This window comes from Rhea pennata, chromosome Z, assembly GCF_028389875.1.
Source record: "Rhea pennata isolate bPtePen1 chromosome Z, bPtePen1.pri, whole genome shotgun sequence".
NCBI lineage: Eukaryota > Metazoa > Chordata > Aves > Rheiformes > Rheidae > Rhea > Rhea pennata.
The window spans coordinates 62,515,904-62,536,210 of NC_084702.1; the positions used below are offsets into that span (position 1 = coordinate 62,515,904).

Genomic DNA, 20,307 nt, shown 5'->3' on the forward strand with positions numbered 1-20,307 from the left:
ATAAGAATTACTGGAAATAGTACACATGTTTCTACAGCAAGTTTTTATTTCAATTCATTGATAGTTTCTCACAAAAATTCTCACAGAACAGCTGAGGTTGGAAGGGACCTCTGGAGATCATCTAATTCAATCCCTCTGCTCAAGCACAGTCACCTAGAGCACTTTGCACAGGACCTTGTCCAAACGGCTTTTGAACATCTCTAGTAGAGACTCCACAACCTCTCTGGGTAACCTGTGTCAGTTGCTCTGTCACCCTCACAGTAAAGAAGTTTTTCCTTATATTCAGGCAGAACTTCCTGTGTTTCAGTTTGTGCCTGTTGCCTCTTGCCCTGTCGCACAGCACTACTCCAGTAGCTTTGGACACCATGATAAACTAAATAAGGAAGAGACTAAGTAAATTTGTGCTTTCAAGTATGCTTTAATCTAGTTTCTGGAACCTCCCTTGTTCATTTTTTCCACTGCTCTGTAGTGAAGCTAAACCAATGTTGACAGAATCTCCTGTTTTTAAAAGTATGTTATAATTTCTTAATAGAATATCAAAAAGTGATCCTTGAAAAATATAGCCCTAGAAAATGCTACTGCTTTATCAAGAATTGATGAAAAAAGTCACCTACTCTCTCTTCAAAAGCAAAAGATTTAACAAAATATCTCAAATTGCTTATTTTGAGAAAATTAAACAAGTTTTGGCATTTCTGCAAGACTCTTGTTTATTTCCAACTTTAAATTATCAATGCATACACATTAAATTTTGTATACACAACCCTAAACAGATCCAGGACAAGCTACATCACCTAGGGCAGACTAGCTGATAAGCAGAGTCTTCAGTAAATTTGTTCCCATTGCCATCTTGAGAAAAAGACAGATTTACATTTCTGAAGAAGGTGAAAAAATTATCAGCAAGTGTTGTTCTGGATTGCTCCCCTTCTCCTGCTTCATATTTTACAACCAGTTTAAAAGCTTCCCAACTCATATGAAAGTATCCATAAAAGCAATTTGATTTTCCAAAACACCAAGCCTCCAAAAGCTGTTAAATGCTTTCCAAATTTAGGCTTCACATTTAAATAACTAATTCTGGAGCTCAGTCGTATTTAAAATCTAATTGTCACTTTCTACATGTGTAAATGTAATGAGCACAGAGCAAAGAAAAAGCATAAAAATGCATTCTTCTTCAGGAATTGCGCAAGTCGAACACTGACAAGAAGGGGAATACAAAGCTATTAGTGGAAATCAAGAATAAATTTGAGTAACGTTGATAGTGATTTATTTTGCTTGAACATTCAAGTAGAAGCGTCTGTCTTCTATTGATGTTTCCCAGAATGCTAAAAATGCTTTTTAAAATTCCAATATTAAAAACAAAGGAACAACAAAAACAAACAACTTCTCCCTCCCCCCTCCCAAAAAAAACACAGTAAATAATGAATTTGATGGTTACTTTGAAAAAAGCCTAATCACAGGGAAAATTAGACCATTATGAATGAAAATCCAATTGGCTATTGAAAAAAAAGAACAAGAAACACAAACTCATAGGAGTTACAGCTACTAAGGTATAATACAAGAATAAAACATTTTCATTTTTTGCTACTTGTTTAGATTGGAAAAAAAATAACCAAATTCCTCTTTCCCCATTACCTAAATGACAAATTGCTGTAAAAAAAAAAAAAATGCTTTCACTACATTCAACTCACTCTCATTAAGTCAAAATCTATGTTTTAATGATCAGGATAGATGTGTTTGGCTAATTACAGTATTTTTGGTACAGTTTGTGTTCCTACACAAATATCAGCATGTAGGTAAGACCTGGGTGAGGTCTGATTCATCCAATCCTTTTCAAGTCTTGGATTTTATGAAGTACAACTTGTTTCTGTTAGAACCGATTATTATAGTTCTCTGTACATTTAGTTATGCAAAATCATCTTCAAGCTGTAAAATCTAACCTAGCATAGCTCAAAAAGTGCCTATTCTTTGTCTTTGATTTTTCTTCTTCCTTCTGAAACATGTTATAGTTGCTCAGTCTTCGCACTGGACTCAAAAAGAGTCAGCTTGCAAATTGTGGGTTTGTTTATTTGCAAGCAGTCATAACTTTACTTATTTTTAAGTGAAATGAAAATGAATAGTTAGTTTTCTTCAAGGATATACATTCATATTTGAAAAGATCAAATCATCAGTTCTGCCTTAACTAAGCTTTCCTCCTTGACTTTGAGATGTCTAGGTGTTTTATGAAGAATGAATCATAATTGAAATAGCTCGGTGCATGTTGTCCATACTTTCACAACCAAACGTGAATTTGTTTGAGGATTTAAAAATAGAATCCGAATTAAATCAGTAGTAATTGAAAGCAGGATGGGTTTTTAAGCAACACATTTGAAGAAAGAAACATACAGGGAAAATTCCACATGCAACGCCCTTTGCATAAGCATTCCAACAGAGCAGGAGAAGACTGCAAAAGTTGTTATCTAACTACCATCCACTAAAACTTGAATTTAACTTCTGGGCAACCATGTTGAAAGAAAACAAAATGTAAAGATAGAAACTGTGTTGCAGCTTCAGACATTCAAACATTATATATAAATGGATTGTGACATAATGAAGCTACATTAACATAGTGAAGTGGAACTCTGAACAGAAGAAAATCTAAGGCTAATCTTGTCATTCAAAACATCCTGAACAGACAGACACTAGATCTGCTAGCTTAAGCTGGGCGGGGGGGGGGGGGGGGGGGGGGGGGGAGAACTACTACTTTATCTTAAAACTGTTTTGTGGCTCTGAAGGCCAAAAGTCATTAAGACAACTGACATGACTACATACCAGAATGAATCCTATTACCTGTTAATTCAGTAGGACAGATACTGATTAAGATGAGAACCTAATGCATGGTCAAATTGCTTATGGAAAACTCAGCCTGCACTTTTACTGCAGCTTTCAAAGCTGAAAGGAGCTGAGTATCTGTTACCAAAACAGGTAATACTAGGTGCACAACTTTGGGAAAGCCAGACAACACTTGCTGACTGTTGTAGTTGGTACATTCACGAAGTGGCATGTTCAGACTGTCATGGCATTCTCATTTCTTTTTGTTGTGACCCTCCCAAAACATTCTCGTTCAACACAAACTTAACTGAAAGGAAAGCCTTCTAGCATGACCAGCTAACAACAACCCCGCTTAAGAGGCTAACAAAACCAATAGAAAATATTTGTGTAGAGGGTAAGGAAGAACAAGAAAAGATAATCTTCTGAGACTTTAAGAAAAGAGTGTTTTTATTACAGTAATTTTTGACCAATCTTTTAAATAATTCCTTATGTGAAGAGGTAAAAACTAGTATTTTGCCTTTTATATTCTGTCATGTTACTAGTTTCTGACAAACTCCCACAAAATAGCATGCTAAAGGTTGCCAAATTGATGTATATCATTAATTATTAACAGCTAGATGTACTTTAACTAAACATAAGATGATTTAGCATTTTGTTAAAATATTAAATAAAAAGATAAAATACTATCCATGACATGTAATGCATGAGTTCAAAGTGAGGATTCAAACCTTTACTTGAATTCTGTGGCCTTGAAGTTAAATATTTAAGTTTTTAACATGAAGAGTGAAGTAACTGCTAAAGCAATATGAAGCCTATGAAATATTACAGAGGACCTGCTCTGTCTCTGACCTTGGAGTCAGATCTGGAGGAAAAAAAATTTTTATATATATAATTTATATATATCTTACATATATGTATGTGTGTATATATATACACATAGATCCATAAAACAGCTATTGCTGAAGATCGCCTTTAGTCACATTCTTTACTCTCTACAAACTTAGGATGCAACCTGCAGCAGCAATATCATCTGTTGTAATGAAACAGTCATAAGAGTGAGGGAAATAAAGTGCAAGGTTTCATTGCACTAGCTCAAGAAAGAGGAGATTGTATCCCTCATAACAGGAAATATTTTCACCCAAATAAAAATCAATACCAACAACTGATAATATAAAGCCTTTCCCTGAGATGTCACTATGAAAGCTTTTACTCATCAGCTGTGCTTCAGCATATGAAAGGATGAAGAAGCAACAAATTAAATCAGGACATTACCAAATGCTCTCACCACTTTGGTAGTTGTCCTAATTTACAGTCCCACTTGTGAGCACCCTGCTTGTGTTACTACTTTGAACCTTAGAATCAAAAATCACAGAATCACAGAATCAGTAAGGTTGGAAGGGACCTCTGGAGATCATCTAGTCCAACCTCCCTGCTCAGCAGGGTCACCCACAGCATGTTAGACAGGGTTGCATCCAGGCAGGCCTTGAACATCTCCAGAGAAGGAGACTCCACAACCTCTCTGGGCAACCTGTCCCAGCGCTCCGTCACTCTCACAGTGAAGAAATTCTCCCTCACGTTCAGGCAGAGCTTCCTGTGCTTCAGCTTCTACCCATCACCTCATCCTGTCACACGGGACAACTGAAAAGAGTTTGTCCCTGTCCCCCGACATCCTGCCTTCAGATACTTATACACATGTTTAGCTCAGCTGGTTAGAGCGTGGTGCTGCTAATGCCAGAGTCGCGGGTTCAATCCCCGTATCGCCTATGCTGAGGGTTGGACTAGATGATCTCCAGAGGTCCCTTCCAACCTTACCATTCTATGATTCTACATTGTTAAGATCCCCCCTCAGTCTTCTCTTCCCCAGGCCGAACAGGCCCAGCTCTCGCAGCCAGCAGCCATTCCTCGTAGGGCAGGTGCTCCAGCCCTCTGATAATCTTTGTAGCCCTACGCTGGACTCTCTCCAGTAGCTCCAGGTCTCTCTTGTACTGGGGAGCCCAGAACTGGACACAGGACTTGAGATGAGGCCTCACCAGGGCTGAGGAGAGGGGCAGAATCACCTCCCTCGACCTGCTGGCAACACTCTTCCTAATGCACCCCAGGAGACCATTGGCCTTCTTGGCCACAAGGGCACATTGCTGGCTCATGGTCAACTTGTCATCCATCAGCACTCCCAGGTCCTTCTCTGGAAATCAAAATCAAATCTCTGGAAATCAAAATCAACTCACATTAACAAGATATAATAAGAAACCTACCCCACAGCTTGTCTAAACCTCTCTTATTATTACAAATTCCTAATCCAATTTCATTTTCCCTATTTTGCTAGAAGATGTAAGTTCTATCTAAAAAAGGAGGGAGAGGGTGCATCCACACCTCTTACAACTCTGGAAATGCTTTAGTTTAGTGACAATGTCACATATAAAGAGATTACAAGAGAAATCTTTTATGTCAAATCAATGCATGTCTAGAATGTTTTAAAAAATTAAAATTTTACTGTCATTGAAAAATATTTGAAATATGCAAATTAAGGCTAACGAAAAAACATACCATTCTGAAAGACCTTTAGACATGACTTAAATGTCTTTAATAAAAAAGGAGTCAAAAAGTAAAACACACACATAAATCACATGTAAAGCTATTATAACAATCAAAGATCATTATGCAAACATTTGTGATAGCTTAGACTCCTTTTACTTCTTACTACAAGGATTTGTATCACAGTAGCAGCCCCTCAGAAATGGGACCATAACTTTTAACTGTCAGAGCAGCAAGGTCTACATCCTTAAGATGCGTAAGTGCTTTTCAGATCGTTAGGAAACTACACTACATATGTAACAAGCCAACTGAAAAATCAGTTTCCATGAAATACTGTTTGAAATACAGTCAGGGAAAGTCTGTGCATGAAACAAGTCATGCCCTTGTGTCTTATTAATGGCCTGTTTGTGGAAATACTTCTCTGAACTTGTTAATCTTATGCTAGGCACTGAAAGTGGCCTGGCTGTTGAGTAGGAGCAAAAGACTGACATTACCCATTGGATTAATTGATACATAAAGCTTACAGGCAATAGGATACAGAATCTATGACTAAGGTGACTGAATCTTAAATCCATTCAGATGTCAGAAGATAAAGCCCTTGAATTGGAACAAGGCTGATTTCAGTCCGGTATACAATGAAGTATACAAATGAAGAACATCAGTCTAATCATTCCATCCTGGAAAACCAAAGATAGTTGAACTTATATTTCAAATACTATTTGAATATTAAGATACAGGATCAAACTGCATCTGTTTGACCACTGCAGATTAAAAAAAAAAAAAAAAAAAAAAGCAACACTTTCAAGTAAGAACTCTGTTACTTGGTTTCAGAACCTGGATTAAGCATTAGCCAGGCAGTCACTCATCTGCACAAAATTAGAAGCAACAAACTGCTGTAAGTTTATTAAATAGCACAGTTTTCAATACTTATACCTTGACTGCCCATTCATAGCAGCTGAAGTATTCATATAGTTAAACTGAAAGAGTTAAAACATTTTTACTTATGAAATTACAGATTATTTTAGTAACTTTGAAAAATTCTACCGTAACTCAATAAATCCTTATCAAAAGTTGCCACGGTAAGAATTAGCTATACTAACTGCTTCCCTCATGACAGTCAGCTTTTTCCCCTCTCACAGTTATGAAAACATGCATTTTGTTTGAATGTGGAAAGGGAGTTACAGTGTTAGACCCATATTGTGTCATTTCCCATTTCCTTTGAGGTATCAAAATGCAGATCTTACCAAAATAAGGCTCAGAAACACAGTGAGGCAGACACTGAAACAGGAGAGAAAGTGAGCTGGTTGTTTTCTACAGTGAGCTTAGGGAGGGGGAAAAAAAGAGCAAGTTTTTATATCTATATATCTATAATTTTTTTTGAATTTGACTGCAGGCAAAATTGAGGAAGGATTGGATAGACTGACTGACTGACTGCTATACTGAAAGGCCAAAAAGCCTTGGCTAATTATTGTAGCTACAATGAAAACTTCAATTGCATTTATGCTTACCCACTAATTATTTGTGGTTTCAAGAAAAGAAAAAAAATAGTTTAGAAGATTTCTTTAAGGCAAGATCCATAGGCCTGCCTTGTACCTTTATCAAATCATAAATCTGTGTATCATCACTTTGGCTAGGTAAGAAAGTGTTTTGAAATCCAGAGGCAGCTCTATCTTCTTCACCAAAGACTTACTGGACATACTTAATGAAAAAGAGCTTGACTGCTTAAGGTATCAGTTCCCGTAACACAAGCTGTATTCTCCCCACAGAGGGGAGACAAAGTACAGCAGGTCCTACTAGTACAACCAGTGGAGATCTTTTGCACAGATGACAATGCTTCACTGATTTGAGGACTCAGCTTTTGAAAACAAAACAACACACCTTGATCTATTTTTGGCTCTGTCCCAGGCCAGTTTACCTACCCACCAGTTATGCAATTCAGGAAAATGTGTAAGCATCTTGACTCTAATATCAGAAGTGCATTTAATGCAAACTTTATACAAACAGTAACATGAGAAGTTAGTTTATTTATTAGTCTTTCTTTTACAAAGATGAACAGAGCTGAATTATTTCCCAATAAGCAGAAACAAGCAAACTGAGTATTTTTCAAGATGTTAAGGCACCTAAGGTACAGATAGATGTAGATAAAAAGTAAAAGGGGATGCATTAAAAGGGAAGAAAAAACTACATTCCTACTTCTGACAACTTTTGCTGCTGAATTATGGTCTTAATCATAAACAGAAACTCACCATTTTTAGTATTTCACAAATTAGCCTGTACCAAAACACTATTAACACAGCTTATGCAGAACTAGCCTAGAAATGTTAGCCATACCTAAACTGGTATTACACAATAACATGTAGAGATTCTGTTAGACCTCAGAAGTCTTGCCTTGATGATGCAAGGTATCCTGGTGGTAAAGCTTGAATTATTCTTTTCTCCCAAACTCTATATGGCCACCGTGAAATCTCTTCCAGCTTATTTGCCTTGTCAGGGCTCTGTGGGTACTTTCATTTCCTTCTCCAAAAATTCTGTGTTCTCTAAGCTTTCATTCCCTCTTCTCTAGCTCTTTTCTTCTACTTCCAGTTCTGCTCAGGATTGCTGCTACTCCTATAACCACCTTTCTCTAGCTCTTATTATCACAGAATCATAGAATTGGTAAGGTTGGAAGGGACCTCTGGAGACCATCTAGTCCAACCCTCAAACAAGTGGCCCATATGGGGATCGAACCCACGACCTTGGCATTATTAGCACTATGCTCTAACCAACTGAGCTGATTACCTCATAGATCTCCAAATTACTCCTCACTCACTATTCCCCCTTCTTTCCATTTCTGTTTTCTCTTTTCTAGTCTCAGTCCCCCTTTTTTTTTCCCCCTTCAGGCTTGTATTCTGCTACCCATTATGCTACCCCTTTTTTCAGGTTCTTTCATCCTCTTTTACGCATCCCTCTTTTCCTCCTTCACCCCCCCCCCCAAAACTTCTGTCCTCAAGTCTTTGCATTCCTACTCAGAGTCCTCTTCTTGTCTGAAATACAAATACATTGCATAAGCCCCTTACTTCTGCTGAAGTTCAAGCTACATGCAACAGCCATCACTGCAAGATTCCTCTGCCTAAAATATCAGAGACTGTTTGCCTCACTAATCCCATGAGTCACATACTAGAAGTTTTTGTATAGCTAAGGGCCACAGGATGCACAGCACTTACCCAGTGTTTATGAGCACAACCACCTTTGTTTCTAGCACAGCCCTGCTGCCAGCAGCCTGATAGACGACGAGCAGAGAAGTTGCACTGAGAATCCTGCAAGTCACTTGCAGCTCAAAAAGGTGACATAGTGGTAATGTGGGTCCTCACTTTTCTCTGAATTGGAATTTAGGTTTTGAATGAAACTCGGACTAAAGAAATGTCATCTACTTTGTCCTAAGCCTTCATCTCTGCCTAAGGCACCAATACTACAAACTGGATAGACCCACAAGAGATGGTCATTCACTCATAAAGAATACCAATTATGTCTACAAGACTCCACAGTTGCATAAGAGTTTCACTACAGGTTCAGTCACAAGATCAAAACCTGTGTTTTTGTTTAGATCCCAATTATGTAACTACTTAGGAATACGAGAGTATTGTTAAAGACAACTGAACTACTTAAGCCTAGTGCTAAGCTAATGCAGCAGTCAAGATGAACAGCTGTTCATTGTAACAAACACCAAGCATAACTATAAATCAGTCCTAGATTGGTTGCGGACCATAACTGCCTGGAAAGTAATAAGTCCCTCCATTCCAGGTTATATATTCAAGAAAGTCAGAGACCCATTTTGATGAAATTCCTACGGAACTTAACATATATGATAAAAGCTGGAGAATTTCCTGCTAGTTCCCTTCTTCTAGCTCCTTAACAGCCCACTTTGTGGGCTGAAAAGAAGCCAAAAGCCTTAAAATCCTAGCAGTGCTCTTCCCTATAGTTTTGGTTCTCAGGGTCTACAAGAGGCCTGCCCAGGCACAAGCCTTTTATTCCCATTTGCAATGAATTTTAATGTATTAACTATATAGCACTTTGCTATATAGTTAATTTCAAAATACTGAAGCTATTGTTTTTCTCCCCATAGCTTCACTGAGCATCTTTACTAATAGTACCTCTCTAAAATATTGCTCTATGTGCAGCTCTGAGCAAGTCAGAACAAGCACACAGTAGAGCATATTAATTTTCTGCTGAGGTACTAAGGGGAAGCATGTGCTTCAGCATGTTTATTTGGACAGTGTTGTGTACAATTGCTCTTGAACATGATGAAACTTAACTACACGCTTAAAGAAAAGACTGAAGATACAGTAGTACTGTTCCTCTTACAACACGTACGCCTAAGTGTTCTAAAGACTAAATCTATACTTCAGGATTTCAGTGCAACTGACACAATTTCAGGACCAAGAGTTATACTCCAAATGAATACTTCAAGAACAGAATGTTAAAAAAATTTCATTAGTTTAATATCATTAATTACAGAAAATAGGCAAGAGATCTAGGTAAGAATAGTGTAGATTCAGGCGTCTTTCTGAGAAGTGCCGTGGTTTTCACAAAGGTTTTTGATATTATTAGTAAACTTACATTATATACAGCATTCTAAGAGCAAGGGTCAAGAAAGATTACTGGCGCTGGGGTACAGAAAGTAAATATTTGAAAGAGAAGATGTCATCAAGATCTTTCCTATGGACTTCTGGTAATGTAACTCTCAGCCTAAAGTCTTCCAACTTCCTTCTTCCCCTCCCTTTTACCCCTCCTCCCCAAAAAGAAAGTCCAAGTTTCCACTGCAGAAGAGAAACAAAATTTGTAGGAGAATTTAGGATGGTAGTATGTAATCTATGATCTTTCTCAGGCAGAAAAAAGCTTGGCCTGAGAGATTCTTTTGGGCTGAAATTATGTGCAAGCAAAGTAGCACTGTTTCAGAAAACAGAAATAATAAGGGTACCAGAAAACAGCTCACATTTGTTTATTTTACTGATATACTGCTTTCCAACCTTTTACCCTATGTTTTCCAGCCTCATGGAGAATCATTTAGATGCCCAAATGGAATGATCTGCCTTTGAAGTACCTATGTAAGGAAAAAAGTCATTCATTCTTTTTCTGTTAAAAATCAAATCCTTGACTACCAACAACAAAGCTGAAATTAGTGACAACAGTTTTGAATGGAGCCAAAGATGTCTTTTGGCTTCTGAAAAGGTCAGATGATGGTGTCTCAAAGTTAAAAACAGTAGGGGAGGAAAGGGAGAGAGCTTCCTTACTGTCTGATGATTCCCTCCTATCTGATCACCGTTCCCCTCATCACTCAGTAGATCTCTGCTAGGGTCAGAGACAACCGACCTGCAGCAGAAGGTGCAAGCAATACTTGGATGTTGGGGCTCTGTAACCCATTCCAGCAATTGCAATTGGCCAGTATCACTGGAATTAAAACACTATTCCAGCCCTTATTATTTCTCCTCACTCAGCCTGTTGAGGATATCTGTTTATGTCAGTTTAGAATGCTTAGCACATCTGTACATGTAAGCATCTTCCAACTTTGCATAGATGTGTTTTGTTTAATTTGAAATATTTTATTACTTAATTCTCCAATAGGATTGATTGCCTTCTTTCCACAAAAAAGGTGGCCTGAGTGTAAGTCTGCATTTCAATTTGCACCGTGAGAAAAATCAAAACACTTCAATCATCCAGTCTTTTCCGTATCAGTTTGGCACACCGCCCTTTTAAAATGACAACACTGAAGAATATCTGCATTGCAGTTGCTCAGAGATCCGTGTGGCTTAAAGGGTTTCTTTTCATGCCTTCTTGTACACAAGGCAAAAGGAGTAGGGAAGAGAGGGAGCTCCTGCTCCTTCTCCTCTTCCTTCCTGTAACGCTCCTTTAAAGCATATAGGGAACATTCTGGACGTCTTCCAGACATCTCCACACAGCAACCCTGCTCCTCCTCCTAAGAGTCTCTGGGAGCAACAACAAACTTGTAGTTGCAACTCTGAGCAAGTTCTTTCAAAGGGATCAAACTGGAACTCCCACTTAATTTTAGGCAAACATTTGGAGAAGGGGTGAACAAGCCTACTTGGAGCAGAATGTATCAGTGCAGGAGCTCCTACCTCTAACCTTGAAGATTAGCAAGCAGTACTACATTTCCCTTCGAAAGTGACCTTGCTGGAAGCCATAAGGCACAATAGTAGGACAGGCAGTGAGGAGGGGCAACATTTGGTTCACAGTAAGAAGAACTAATATCCATTATGTGGGAAACCTAATAGAAATCATGCTGACCCTGCTTCTCCCACCAGCTGGGGCATCTGCTCTACCTGCAGAGCTCTGGAAATATACCATATTGGAACTGCTCATTAGGAGTATGTGAAGAATTTACAATCAAAAACCACAATAAATTATGCATATTCCATATTTACAGAAGAGTTCACTTTCCAGAATTACAAATATAGAGATATTGTTGAAATAACTGTCTTTAAAAAATAAACTTATGCAGATTAATACAGTTTCAGGAGAAACTGTGCCCAGCCCTGCTTGGTTTAGAATCCCGCTGCTACCATTTACAATTTAAGCCTGAACTTCCTGAGAGCTGTCTCACTTCTGCAATCAAGAGGTTTTGAATTTTACACAAATATAGGAACCAATCACAAAAGTTATTTACATGAATAATACAACAAAATTAATAAGCCATATGGATCCTTAATACAGCACGTTCTTCCCAAGTTTATTCTCTTTTTGAAAAGTATTAGCACTACTTCAGTCAGTTTCCATACTAATTAAACTGCAAAGCTTTCTTACATTAAGCAAACAAGCCCTTAGTCACAAACTAGGAATCTGCAGAGATAATTGCTTAAAAAAAAAAAAAAAAAAAAAAAAACTAAACACTTCAGGTATTTTATGTAATCAGTATCTTAAATGTTTCCATATCTGGTGATAAAACTTACAACACAAGAAAAATAAACCGAAAGTACCACATCAAACAACTCTGTCTAAAAAACATGAAAAAAGTAAAGAAAAAAATTTTGTTAAAATATTGGCAAACAAAAAACTCTCACTGACTGCATATGAATTTTGTAAGTACGGTGTTTATTTCACAATTAAGACAATATTTAAATTGGTTTCAATTACGACAAACACCTGCCTGTTAGAGTGTATTAATTTGACAAGGTCAGTAAACTCTACACAAACCCCAAACTACAAATCAATGCAAGTTTCACCACACATTTCAGATACATGCATTTTGTATGCCCATTCAAATACAAGGCGGGTAAATACTACCTGAAGGTAATGGGGAGACCCTATTTCTACTAAAGTTTCCCTTTTAAAGAAAGCAAAGAATCACTAAAATAACTTTCTGCAGGCATTTATTGGTAGTAAAATGGGAAGAAAACATTAGTAATTAAGAAAAAAAAATAAACCTGTTTCTCAAGCTGAGATCTTTGTAAATTAGATTCTCCCCTCACACACTGTAAATATTTATACCAAGCTCTATCAGTATGCGAGAGGAACAGTTCTGAAGATACAAGCATGATGGTCATAAGACATACAAAAATGATCCTCAGGGTAGTAATCACGTATATGACAGAAATAACAAGTGAAAAGAAATGTCTACCGGTGGGTTAAAACAAGAAGTTTTGGTTGCATATCCTTGAGGGTTAGCTAACAATTCACAATGGGACCTGATCATCGTTGCTGACAGCTGAGCAAAGACTCATTTCAGTTTGCTCAAAAGCAAGATGACAAGACGGTTAAGAAAAGGATGGAAGACAGCTCAGAAAACAAAATGTCATTACATGGCAGTGTGGTCTAGGGGACACAATCCTTTTCTCCAGTACTCTATTCCCAGTTTTGCCGCTGACCTCCACAGTGACCCTGGATGAGTTAGTTAAAGGGAGCTGAAGTATGCACTAGCAATAAATAGTGTGAAATCTGTTGATAAGAAATGCTGGAGAAGAACTGAAGTCACCTGGTGAACCATGTATATTAATAACCATTCCATTACAAAATAATACATTTAATACTACAGTAATATTTCAGAAGGCTATTGCTCATGCTTATGATTCTAGACAACCATGAGTCAAGACAACCTCTATCATGATAAGACCTAGGAGAAACAGGGTGAAAGTATAATAGACTTGAATTAGAACTATGTTCATTTAATCCGAGACACACATCATCCCATGTTCTTTCAACTATGCCATCAAACACCTTTACTGATCTTTCCAAAGCAGCCTAACAGGAGAAGTTTTCACTGAATTTGGTCTCTTAGGTATTCTAAAAAAATTTAATGCATCTCCAGTTTTTATTAACACAATCAGAAAAACATTTCAGTCTCCAGACAATGCAAACATTTGCCAGTTTCAAATGATTCTTAAGCATCAAGTAAACAGAGCTGCTATTTTTTCCAGTACGTATTTCTGTCAAGACTAAGAAAATTGCTGATCTTAAAACAAGAACAAACAGACAAAAAAAACCCACTCTATATTCCAGAAAAAGGGAGGAAAAAAGTCAAGAAGATTCACTATCTTCTTGAATCTGAGCAAGATTCAAATTCTCAATCCTGATCAGACAGGAAACAGGAAGCGCTCTGGAGGCAACGTGCTCAGCCGCAGAGTGAAGATAAAATGGGAGGGAAGCAACAGAAAGCAACTTACCACTTCCCAGCATTCTCCTAGTCACCTAGAGACAAGTAAGGAAAGCCTCTTAAAAGGCTTCTGTCCACTCTGCCTCAGTCAAAAGAACAAACTGTAATTCTAGAATTTTAAGTGAGAATAGAGCAGATAAAAAGTAAAATAAGATGACCCTTGGGTTTTGACAGAGAATTCTCTGTGAACACCAAGATTAGCATTAGAAACTCCAGAACTCAAAGCAGATCAATTCTATGTCACCGCTGCTGCTAAAAATTAGCTTTAAGTTTGTTTAAAGAACAATTACGTGGCAGCATATAATTTCTATTTTAAACAAACTTAAGCCAAGTTTCACGAATACTTTAAGCCAGCAAAAGCCAACAGACACATTCCCACAGTCACCCCACCCCCAATTATTTGTTTCCATTCTGCCTCATCCTCTCTCGTTCACCAGCACAAGCTTTTGCACAGCTGCGTGGTTACCTTTACTCCAACTTCAAACAATAACAAAAGCATCAGCACACTAAAAGATCATGTGAAGTTCAAGTCCATCATATAGAAGGAGAAACTGATCTCAAAAACACCTTGGACTACACGCCTGAGTTTTCGGTAAGGCACACCTCTACAAGGGTATCTTAATGAATAGCACCTAGACTCCTCTCGGTGACAGCGAAGGCTGAACCTTTAGTATCACTAAATCCAATGAGACAGAAAGCTCCAGATTAGTTAGTTACAATCTATTTACTTTGCATAGGAACAAAGAAACTGCCATACCAGATCAAACCATTTAAGCAGAACCCTTCCACTTGCAATAACTGAAAGTGATAAAAATCAGACACTGTAGAGGGTGACCCTCTTTCAAAAATACTTTCTTTCAGGCCACGGAGCATAGAAGATTCCACAGAAAAGGTAGAAGGTGATAAAACTGTCACACTAGTACTCAGCTTAAACTCAAAGGAGAAAAAGGGGCTTATTTCAGCAGCTAGTGAAAAAAAAATCCAGTGTTATGGACTTGCTTAAAACATACAATTTTATATTTACCTTAGCTAATTTACTAGGAATTTACTTTAGCTATATTTAGCTATATTTCACTACTTGAATTGAGACAGCTATGCTCAGAATATTATCATTTCAGTGAAGAAAAAGTCAAACCTTCATCGAGCTGTGTCCTCCCTCTGTTCCCATCCCGCTGCTGAATCCCATGCTCTTTTAATGTATTTCTGTCCTCCTTTGAAAGTCACGAAACACTTAAGGTTCCACAAATTGATAAGCAGATCCAAAACTGACAAGCTTTTTCTAGTATTCTTGTGCATAGAGTTGAAATTTCAATCTCCCAGTGTGTTTGTGGTGTCTCTACCAGTCTTCAACACAAATAGCAACTGTGAAAAATACAGAACTATCTACAAGGTTTTCTTGTATCTGAGCTATATGACAAGTCTGCTATATCTAGTATACACACTTGCAAATTCAAACACTTACACTTTCATGCAAATCACACAGTACATGGTCAGTGTATGTAGAAAAGATGAACCACAACATTTCCTGCCCCCCCCCCCCTTTTAAAAAAAAAAAACAAATGAGGTTATTGGCAGTACTACAAATCTTGTATTCAGGAATATAAATTAATAAGCCATCTACATTAATTTCAGATATAAATAAAAATCATTTAGATAGTTTGAACATTTTAGAGGAACCACACAAAAGGAGATGTATTTTGCCCTCAGATTTCTCCTAAATCTGCAGTTATAATTCAAGTTACAAGAAATCATACTGTAGTTATCATTGAATTGTTATGAGCTTTTATAATCCAAATCAATATGCTGTCAGTATGAGGCATGGAATAAAGGATATGAAGTGCTTTATGTTAAAGCTGCATTTTCCTATTAACTCTTCTTCTCTTACAGTGACATGAAAAGATCAAATATTTTTAGTAAAAGCTGTGACTGTTGTAAGTGATCTACCACTGAGAAGCAAAATGCTAGAGAGATTACAGAAAAAGTTTATATTTACATTATTACTTAACAGCAGAGTCAATTCAACTTTTCAGCTTCATTCTAAGGCTCACGCATGTCTTCCAGCATAAACAGAAAATCTATTAAAAAAAAGTAACTGTAATACCAAAAAGACTGGCAGGGGGACTTTGGAGCAAGCACAGTGTCTTTTAAGCAACAGTACATTCTTAGAGTAAAGTATAACTAGCATATTTAAAAACAGAATATAAAATCTTCATATATTATTTTGATTATATCCTTCAGTCTGCCTCTTTAAATAAGGACCACTGGGACAACAACTGCAAGCACAGATTTATTTAGTGCATAATATACTGTGATTGTTACTCACATACACATTAACTTAATCAAGCCAAAGGAGGAAGGTTAATTAATATTATAATAAGGGCATAGAGATGTTTTAAATTCTTGATAGGGCCTGACAAAGGAGTACTGTCTAACATCTATTTACTAGTAGCATGACATACAGAATTACTGAGGTACTCTACAAGAAGATTTGTAGACTATTTCTGAATATCACTATTAACGCTGCCATATATTTTCAACCATACTCACAATAAAAGCTAAATTCAAAATAGCTTATCTCACTGAAATATTAAAAGAGAGAAGCACTTGGCTTTTAACATTTTCTATGAATTACTACATTCCCAGTGAAATGTGAGAGAGCATTCTTACGGTGGGGAGAGGAGGAAGGGGTTTAACTTGTACACATACTCCAAACACTAACTTGTCCAAATGTAGGTACTGGAAATAAGCAAAACTGTCCATGTGAAAGGAAAAAATTCCACAGCTACTCTGTCATTGCTGCTGTGGAACTGACTAGCAAGGATGGAGTCAATATTTCAGCACTGATGTGACACATATCGACCTTCCTCCAATATCCAGCCTAACTCCCACTAAATGTTGACACAAAAATGCTTAAGTTGTTTTAAGTGTGTGCTTTGACATTGTTTGTTTTCCTTGAAAGTCATACAACTGGTTACAATCCTATTATGAGATACAGTACCATGCAGTTTCCTAACTTGATGGAGAAAAAGACTAAAAGCCATTAAATACAAGCCACTCACTAAAACTCACACTAAAATTTCCCCCTCTCCCCCAAACGACTGAGATTTCCTACTAATCCCTCTGTAACTAAAGCGGTATTTCTTATCTGTTAGGACCACATTATATCAAGTGGTTCTTGCACTGCCCTAGAAATAGACCAAAAATCCATCAAAAATGCTTTGAATTCATATAAACAGCACATAAATAGGTCTAGAAAACATCTTTGATTTCTTATTACAGTATTCCCAAGATAAGTTAACCTTTTAAAAGATATCCCTGAAGTATTATAAGACATATCTAAAAAGAATAGACAAGTCATCAGTTCAAACTGGAAAAAGATTTCTTATGCAGCTTAAATAATCAGCCAGACACACTCTTAGTTAGCAGCATTAAGACAGGTCTTTTGCTGTTAATACTAGGTCCTTAAACTACACAGTTCACATCATATGAAACCTTACTAAAAATCTATATGAAATTACCAACTACACATCAAAATTACATCACTATTGCGGTGCTATCCCCCCCCAACACACACAGTTAGAGCTAGCAAGTGCGTATTATAGTCAAAACGTGCTCTGAAGCACTCAAAGGAACTGCTTCACCAAGGACATGCTTGCTTTCATTCTAAATACTCCTACATGTCATATATGCACAATATAAGTAGTTCTACGCAACCTCAAAAAACTGAATAATAAAAAAAAAAGAAAAGCAAAGGCAATCAAGGACCTCAAACGCATGGGCAGTGCAAAAACACTCAGAGGTATTCTCTAGACTAAACAATTATAAAGTTGTTTTTCTGAGAGAAAGAGTGGATATTCATGTTTAATAATAAGAGGAAAAACGTTTTCGATCAAAGAAATCAATTCTGCAATACCACGCTGCTTCAAATCGAAGTAAGACTTCGGAGAAGTCTTTTTTTAACATTTAGTTTTGCTTAACGAAGTGCTAGGAAAGCCACGAAAGTTGCGGGGTACTTAGCGGCCGCCCGCGGCACGGCAGAGCCCTGCTCCTCCGCACAAGCCGTGTTCCCAGGGCTCCCCGCCCCGGCAGCGCTGCGGGGAGCGGTAACGGGTTCAAGCCGCACCGAGACTGCATGGCTAACACATCCGGTCCCGGCTGCTCCGCTACCGGCTCCAACGCAAACTTCAAAGGCTCGGGGGCGGCGGCAGAAAGCGAGCGCGCAGCGCTCCCCTCGCCGCCGCGCCGGGCACCGCGGCGGCCCCGCGCCGCCCGCGCCCCGCGCTGACAGCTCCGGCCCGGCGCCGCCGCCGCCTCCCCGCGCCGCCCCGCTCCGCTGCGGGCTCCCGCCGCCGGGTGCCCGCGCCCGGCCCGCGGCCGCCGCAGCCGTCCCGGGGGCCGCAGCCCGGCGGCGGCTGTCACCCCGCGGCGGCGGCCCGCGCCCCCCGCGCCCCTCACCTCGCGGGCGGGGACGGCTCCATCCTCCCCTCCGCGGCCGGGTCGCTCCCCGCCGGCAGCGGCTCCGGGGGCTCGGCGCAGCGGCTGGGGGACGCGGCCGGGCTGGCGGGGCTGGAGCGCGGCCCGGGCAAGTAGTGGAGCAGCAGGGTGTCGGGGGGCTCCGGCGAGGCGGGCGCGGCGGCGGCGGCGGCGGCCGGGGGCGCGGCGGCGGCGAGGAAGAGGGGCGCCTCGGGCAGCCGGTCCAGCTCCACGCTCCGCACTTTGCGCAGCTGCTTCCGTCTCCAGTCGGAGCGCTGCTCCCGGCAGCCGCCGCCGCCCGCCTCCCGCAGCGGCCCCCCGCAGCTCCCGGGCGCGCTCCCCGCGCCCGCGCCGCCCTGCAGGCTCCCGCAGGCGGCGGCGGCCGCCGCTTCCGCGCCGCTGCCCGAGGGTAATCCCGACGACGAGGTGCGATTCCCCGCCGCCGCCGCCATTTTCTCTGGCGGGTCACATCAGGCTCCCGAGCATCGGGCGGGGGGAGGAGGGAGGGGGCGGGGGGGAGCTACCGCCCGGACGAGCTGCGCCAACAGCGCTGCCTGCGCAAACGGCGTAGGCAGGGGGCGGGAGCCGGGCGCGGATTGGCGGCGGCGGCGGGCGCGGGGCGGGGCGGGGCGGCCGCCCGTAGGTGCAGCGGGGCGGGGCCGCGCCCCGCCCCGCGCAGGTGTTGGCGGTTGGAGGGCGCCGCGCGCGCGCTGCAACGGCCGGGGCGGCGCGGCGCGGCGCGGCGCGGCGGTCGGGGGAGGAGGGTGCCCCCGCCTGCAGGCGGCTCTTCCCACGAGCAGGAGCGGGGCGGGGGCGCCGGCGGCGCCGCCGAGAAGGCTCTGCGGGGAGCCCAAGCCCCGCCGCGGCGGGCAGCGGGGGCGCCCGGCCGTGGTCGCCGTTCCCCAAAGCCCCTCCCTTCGGCGCCCGTTGAGGAGCCCAGAGGTGCTCAGGCAGGGGGGAGCTCGGCCCGAGAACGGCGGCGCCGCGCCCCGGGCCGAGCGGCGAGCCCCGCCGCAAACCGGCCCCCAGCCGTACCTGCTCACTCGCCTCGGCGCTCAGCACGAAATTCAACGCGCATTTCTGCCCGCAGACCTCCGCGGTTCCTCTCCGAGTGGTGCTCACTCGGCGGTCGCGACTTCACCCATCCTGTGATATTTTTCCGCGTCTGTAACTACTTAGAAGCGTTAATGTCTCGGAGTACACCCATTTCCGTATGCGCGTACATAGACGCCTCGAGTTCAGATTATAGTCTGCCAAATATACCTACCGCTGCAGCTGTTTCCCAAGAGACTGGGCGAAAGAGGAAAGGCAGGAGACATCACATGACCAGGACCTTGGGGAGGTCCGAGTAAAATTTACTCTTGGTCTAGGTTTCCACTCAACCACAATTGGACAATTTTGCCTTCACCCTCTGAGCTGTAAGGAAGGGACTTCAAAATTTTCCAAGAACAGAAGGGGATGTATAGCTGTCAGAAGGGTGCTTTCTTGCTGCCATTAAACAAGTTTGCATCTAATTTGAATGCTGATTTAGTCTGTGGCTAGAAGAGGAAAACTAAATGCCACTGTTGTGTACTGAGTCATTCTTAGTTTGCTATGACTTTGGATATAGTAAAAGTGATTTTTCTTTTTATTGAATAGATTAGACTTATTTCTCAGAAGTTGATGTGTGACCCCCGATAGTAACATTAACCAGCTATTTGACAATGATATTTACTGTGGCAGCTTGCTAGGATTGATCTGAAGCACTAGTGGCATGAGAAGTACCTCCTAACAGAAGTAGACTCTTTCTTGCCTTACATATTTCATCAGATGCTGACCTAAATGTAGAGTATCTTTGCTAAAGGATGTGAAGA

The 20,307-nt window shown here is 40.8% G+C and overlaps 1 protein-coding gene across 2 annotated transcripts in view; it reads right to left on the reverse strand.

The window, feature by feature from the left end:
- MAP3K1 (mitogen-activated protein kinase kinase kinase 1) overlaps positions 1-19,535 on the reverse strand; it is a 61,301-nt gene extending 41,766 nt beyond the window's left edge. The window contains exon 1 of one of the 2 annotated variants that reach the window (XM_062600127.1): positions 19,490-19,535. Coding sequence is in view for 1 of the 2 variants with exons in the window: in XM_062600125.1 (XP_062456109.1) it covers positions 18,437-18,906 (470 nt within the window). In the remaining variant the exon portion in view is untranslated. Of the gene's footprint in view, positions 1-18,436; positions 18,922-19,489 lie in introns of those variants that run through there. The other variant, XM_062600125.1, reaches the window with a different exon arrangement.
- Between the last annotated feature and the right edge of the window lie 772 nt (positions 19,536-20,307).